General features: G+C 29.1%; 1 protein-coding gene across 1 annotated transcript; it reads right to left on the bottom strand.

The window, feature by feature from the left end:
• Positions 1-3,129: 3,129 nt before the first annotated feature.
• Positions 3,130-4,518, bottom strand: LOC8277803 (HVA22-like protein f). Its single transcript, XM_002520332.4, has 5 exons — positions 4,365-4,518; positions 4,209-4,235; positions 3,976-4,098; positions 3,546-3,792; positions 3,130-3,452 (listed from the first exon to the last, which is right to left on the bottom strand). Exons 1-5 carry the CDS (start codon positions 4,409-4,411, stop codon positions 3,426-3,428), a joined length of 471 nt encoding a protein of 156 aa, XP_002520378.1. The 5' UTR covers positions 4,412-4,518; the 3' UTR covers positions 3,130-3,425.
• Positions 4,519-6,033: the final 1,515 nt, after the last annotated feature.

Here is a 6,033-nt window from a genome sequence, read left to right as displayed (position 1 = left end):
CGATGAGTTAGGCTATTTATTGTGAAACAAGTGTAAGGGATTGAATGCATGAGTCTTTTGATTAACAATTATTGAGTTTATACTTTTAAAAAAAATTAATGATTCAAGTTGTTCTTGGGTTAGCATGATCTTTGCATTAGTGAGATTCTTTTGAGTAATATATTGACACTGATTATGAATGTTCTTTATTATTATTGCAAAAGTTAATTTATAAGTTACTATTTGATAGGTTCATATTATATATATATATATATATATTTATATTTATATTTAAAGTATTTGAGTACTTTAATAGTATGTTTTATATACATAATATGGTGGAATTATATATTTTTATCTCATTTTAGCTTAATTGTCTAATTTCAAATAATGATAGCCAAAAAGAAAAAATATGGAACCAAATACTAACAAATGGGTTTAAATAGGACTACTACTGTTAAGACCCAAGATTGAGATGTGTGAACTGCTATTTCTAAAGATATAGCCGAAAATTACAAGGTCCAAAGGGGGATTAATTAGTATTTTTACAATTATGGGCCATTATTAGTTATTTATTTAATTTAAGATAATTACGAGTTGGTAGAAGATAACTCTTACAGGTTTTGTATTTAGAGGAGGACTTTGCAAAAGAAATCTCTATAGAGCCAGATAAGTATTGGAGACCATATATACAATGAAGCATCCAACACCTATCCATTATTCTTTTTTCTGTAATTTTCTCTATAATTCATCTTCTAAAAATATTTAGTTTAGTTTTTGTTATTCTTTCAAAATCTAAGAAGATTTTCAAAGAAGTAAAGAGTGAGGATCAATTATCTTCCTACTTTAAAAAATTCTAGATCTAGTTTTAATTTTTAATCTTATTTTTGAAAAATTCTTACCTAGGCTTAGTGTATATTCCCACCTATACACCAAACTGATAGATGATTGACACATATTCATTAGTTTCAAATGATGAAATATGTGTCAATCATCTAAAACCAAAATGTAAAACATTCATATATACATGTCACTCTCATATTAGTTGTGGTGTATACACCAAGCCTAGATAAGAATCTCCTTTATTTTTAAGGAAAACGATCCCAGATACCCCGATCTTTGAGCATTTTCGCGAATCCACCCTCACCTTTAAAACTTATCAACTTGGTCCACCATGTTTACGTCTTATATCACATCTACCCACAAGCATTTTGGCGTGTGCCACTCATGACATAGTGTCTACAAGTGGCAATAAATGTTTGTCTACATGGCTCAGGACTTAAAGTACCTCAAAACTCATTGTTTATTCCCAAAATTTCCTCAATTCTTTCCCTAATTCTAATTCTAATTTCTTAAATTATGTTTTCCTTCTTCCTCACGAGGAACTTGTTCCGATCATTTACACTTGGTCCATGGGTCATTCTTGAGAGGCCATTTCATTTCAAAGTTTAAAGGTTTCTCGAACACCGCACCCGCCATACAATGGTCGATGGTGAGCCTACGCACTCTCATTATCTGCTCCAGATTCCACCACCTCTTTGCCTTCTTTGCTCTCATATCCGGGCTAAAAGAAAGCTTGGAAAGTGGTGAATGATTGAGCTTAAAGTTCTTGCTTCCATGTCACTAATCAATTTTAGTAAAATCCCGTTAGCAATTTTCTTACCATACACAATAAACATACATATGCATATAAAACATGAGGGTGACACTGATGGGGTGGAATTGTTAAGATCGCGATTTCGCTTTAATTTCAATTTCATAGATTCAAGACCAAGGCAATATTTCCTGCACTAGGGACTAGGACACTTGCCCTTACACATGTATTATTAATTATGATCATATTTGCATAATATAACAAGCAATTCTTCCTGCATATATTAACAAGCAACTATTCTAGACGGTTTTAAGCCTATAGATCAGAAGAGTAACTTGGGCAGCCAGCGACAACTATATACCATCATATTTGGAGAATGTCATTTCGCATGTTAGAATTTCTTATCAAATGTGGATTTCTCGACTTCAACATTTCTTTAGAACACCAAAGATTTTATGCTATACGATGGTCCTCCGCTTTCTTCATTTTGGGAGAGAGGAAGAAGAAAACCCTAGGTTTTAATTCCTATTTAGAAATTAGAATTGGGGAAAAAATTGGAGAAATTTTGAGAAGAAACGGTGAGTTTTGAGGTACTTCAAGTCCTGAGCCATGTAGGCAAATATTTATTGCTACGTGTGGACGCCATGTCATGAGTGGCACACGCCAAAACGCTTGTGGGTAGATATGATACAAGAAGCAAACATGGTGGACCAAATTGATAAGTTTTAAAGGTGAGGATAGATTTGCGAAAATGTTCAAAGGTCGTGATATCTGAAATCATTTTCCCTTATTTTTATGTCTTGCTATTTAATTTCTATGATCACTAGATTAAATATGTCATAATAGTTTTTTTAGTTATTTAGTTTAGCCTAATTACTTACATAGGAACCTTGTTCTTTTTATTTAATGAATGATTTCTTTATCATCATATCTTTATTAGTTTCAGTTATTATTGTTGATTATTTTAATTTAATAATAATAATTGTTATAAAAATACTTAAGTTGAATGTATTAGAAATACCATTTTTGCTTCATTTTATGTTGATATAAAAAAATTTAATTGCATTATTAGCTTAAGTAATTAAAGGAAAAGAAATATTACCATCTCATTCATTAGATTTATGTTTAAAGTTAAAACAAGAAAATTATGAAATAATTGCCTAGGCTAAATACTGTTTTTATCATATATTTTAATTAAAATCATATGATTACATATTTATTTTATTAGTTTATTTAATTTTTTTTTATAAATATTATATTCTCTCAAAATATTGATTTAGAATGTTTAAATTTATTTTTAGTTGTTTTATGTTGATAATTAGTCTTTATATTAAGTAGTCTTACAGTTCTTTGAGTGATTGATCTCGAATTAAATTTATCACTTTACTATAGAAACGGTTCGTGCATCGTGCATTTACGAGAACTAACTTAGATATACTAATGCATTGATAATAAATGCAATAACATGACTTTTTTAATAATTAAGCCATCAATTTATTGGTAGTTTATCCGTCTCTAAAATTTGGAGTACAAATTATCGGTTCAAATCAATCAACTAATAATAAAAATTATAAGAAATTCCCATTTCTCCCAAGGAAATTTAATTGGCAGAGATTCATGACCATGAATTACAATATATGGTGTCATATAATGCCTGAGAGAATTGAACAATTGTCTTTCTTTCTGTATATACACAAGTTAATGGCCGTTCCATATTAGTTTCCTTTTATTATTTTTCTATTTCCCCATCTCATGCCTCTACACATGCGTGCATATTAATATTTTCCTATGAATTGCCAGGAAAAGTACAGAAAGTATATATATCATATATATATATATATATATGATCCTCTCAGTGCTTCTTGGTTTCTTTTTCAGCCTGAAAAATCAATAAGAACACGAAGAAGATTACATTTTCTCTGTGTGTATGTGTAATATATATATATAAATAAAAGCTTGTTTCAGTTCTTACAGCTTTAATAGCTCTCTCAAAAGCATCCCATCCATATTTATCAACATACTGCACCACAGATTTCCTTGCATCAAGGCTCATCATCTGCAAGACCTTCCTTTGATCGTCCGAATAGTTCCCACTCACCCTTCCGCCAATCTTCACATACTTCCTGACCATATTTTCGTAGATATATGCAGCTCCATTGAAGATAGGCAACACCAACCACATACAAAACAACAGCTTTATATACGGCCAAAATGGTAGCCTGTGAAACCAAAATTATATGCAACAATGGAGTCGGATTTTGCTAGCAGCAATCAAGGACTAGAAAGAAAAAGAAGAAGAAGAATAAGAAGAAGAAGAAGAAGAAGAGAAGAAGAAAAAGAAGAAGAACAAGAAGAAGAAGAAGAAGACAAGAAGAAGGAGAAGAAACAGCAGCTGGGCTTACCAAACTAGGATTTTATAGCAGGATAGCTCGAACAGGGTTGTGAATGAATATATTATCCAATATGTTAGCCATTGCTGGTCGTCGAGTGTTGAAGGGCTTTCAATAGCTCGCAGTGATGCATATCTGTTCATTCACATGAAAACATATATACAAGTACACTAGTTCGATTATTTGTAATTATTTTACTATTATTCCTTGCAATAAAACAAACAAATATTAAATCCTGCACTTACAGTGGGAAGAGAAGCATGATTCCTGGTCTGCAATTAAAAAAGAGAATTTAAATTAAAGTAGAAACATATCAAACCTGAAAATTAATTAGTAATGCAGGTATAGTATATAGAATCAGACAAGAAAATCATGAAGAAAGTTATTATAAGTATAAATACCCAACAAGGGCATCCAGACGCTTTGCAACAACTCCAAGAACACCCATGTCTAAAAATGCTCTCTTCTTCTCTATTACTCTCTGTCCCTATGAAAAATGATGATTATGAAGACAAAGGCAATGAATATGAAACTCCAGAAAGTATTTAATGGGTATTTATATGTGATGCTACTGAAACAATGTCAAGAATTTCTAGGTTTAAGCCTAAAGTTTTGTCTTCTTTTTCTTTTTTTTCTCTTTTCTCCGAGAACAAGAAAAGTATTGACACAAAGAAACACAAAGAAAAGGACAAACTTGGACCTTCCTGCTGCCTTTGACAACCATAAGTTAGGAAAAAAGGTGTTTGGTATATATGCTTTACCTTTCTTTCTCCTACAACTATGTCTTTCTTTTCATTACTGCTTTTAAAGATACCAGTTTTATGAATTAAGAAACTATGTAGGGAAATCAACCTCATTTACACTTTCTTTTCTTCTTTTAAATTAGTGATCTTAGACTAGTTCACTGGTTATGTAATGGAATTAATTTTGATTATATCATTCCCCTCCTTTATCTGTCAACTCTCCTTTTCATTCTCTTAACACATTATGTGAGTGCTTCTAGCTTAAAATATGGTAACGAGTCTCGTGATACACATGTTAATTAGTGGTACCCCTGTTGGGTAATTAAAATTCAGCTCGAATTTGTCTAAGTTAGTTAATTAAATTCCAGATTTAAGCTTTGGCTATTCAGTTGCACTAAAATTCTTAAAATAGTATTTTATCATTATTGTAAATTAATTAGACTAACTTTTAATGTTATATCAAGAAAAGAAAAAAATCAGTTAGCTACTTATTTTCTTTTATTCTTTCTCAAATTATATTTTTAATATCATGAATTTATATTATTTTAGAGATATCCTTAGTTGAGCTTAAAAGTATTGTCTAAACTAAATTATATTAAACTTTCTTTCTTGGTATTCATTTATTACAAAAATATTTTTAGAGAGTAAAAACACTAATTTTTTAATTAAATAATGACTCACTGTTATTAAAAAAAAAGTACATTTGATTTTATTTGTTTATTATGAGTTTTTCTTTAAATATTAAAGGATTAATTTTCTCGTTAACTTATAATTAGTCATTTTACTGTTTATATTATAAATAAAAATATGAAATAAGTTTATGTTAATAGAATTTTAAATATCCAATAATTATTTATCATTTGTTAGATTATAATAATAGTTTAAAATATTTTAAAGTCTTTTTTAATAAATTTTTTCATGTTTTTAAAATTCTATTAATGTAATAAATATAAAAATTATTTTAAATATAATTATTAATTAATTTTTTAATTATATATAAAATTAATACAACAAACATAATTGATAGTATTATTTTTAAGATTAAAAGTTATTGTAAATTAATTATACAATAAATATAACAATTGTATATTAGTATAATGTTTATATGTAAAAAAGAAATACACGTGTAAATGTCTCAAATTTATATTATATAGTTCAATATAAATTTACATTGCTATACGTTTCCTTGGGTTTCCGTCTTCTATGAGAAGTATCTCTTAAGCTAAAAAATGCAGTTACTTCCAAGGAGTTCTTGAGTATACTTTGTTGTTGCAAGAATAATTGAAATGACTTTATCCAAGGCTGAAATGAACCTAGGACTTGGCAA

This window comes from Ricinus communis, chromosome 5, assembly GCF_019578655.1.
Source record: "Ricinus communis isolate WT05 ecotype wild-type chromosome 5, ASM1957865v1, whole genome shotgun sequence".
In the NCBI taxonomy this organism is placed as follows: Eukaryota; Viridiplantae; Streptophyta; class Magnoliopsida; order Malpighiales; family Euphorbiaceae; genus Ricinus; species Ricinus communis.
Note: the sequence above shows the minus strand (reverse complement) of the source record. Positions and strands in the feature narration are given on the sequence as shown.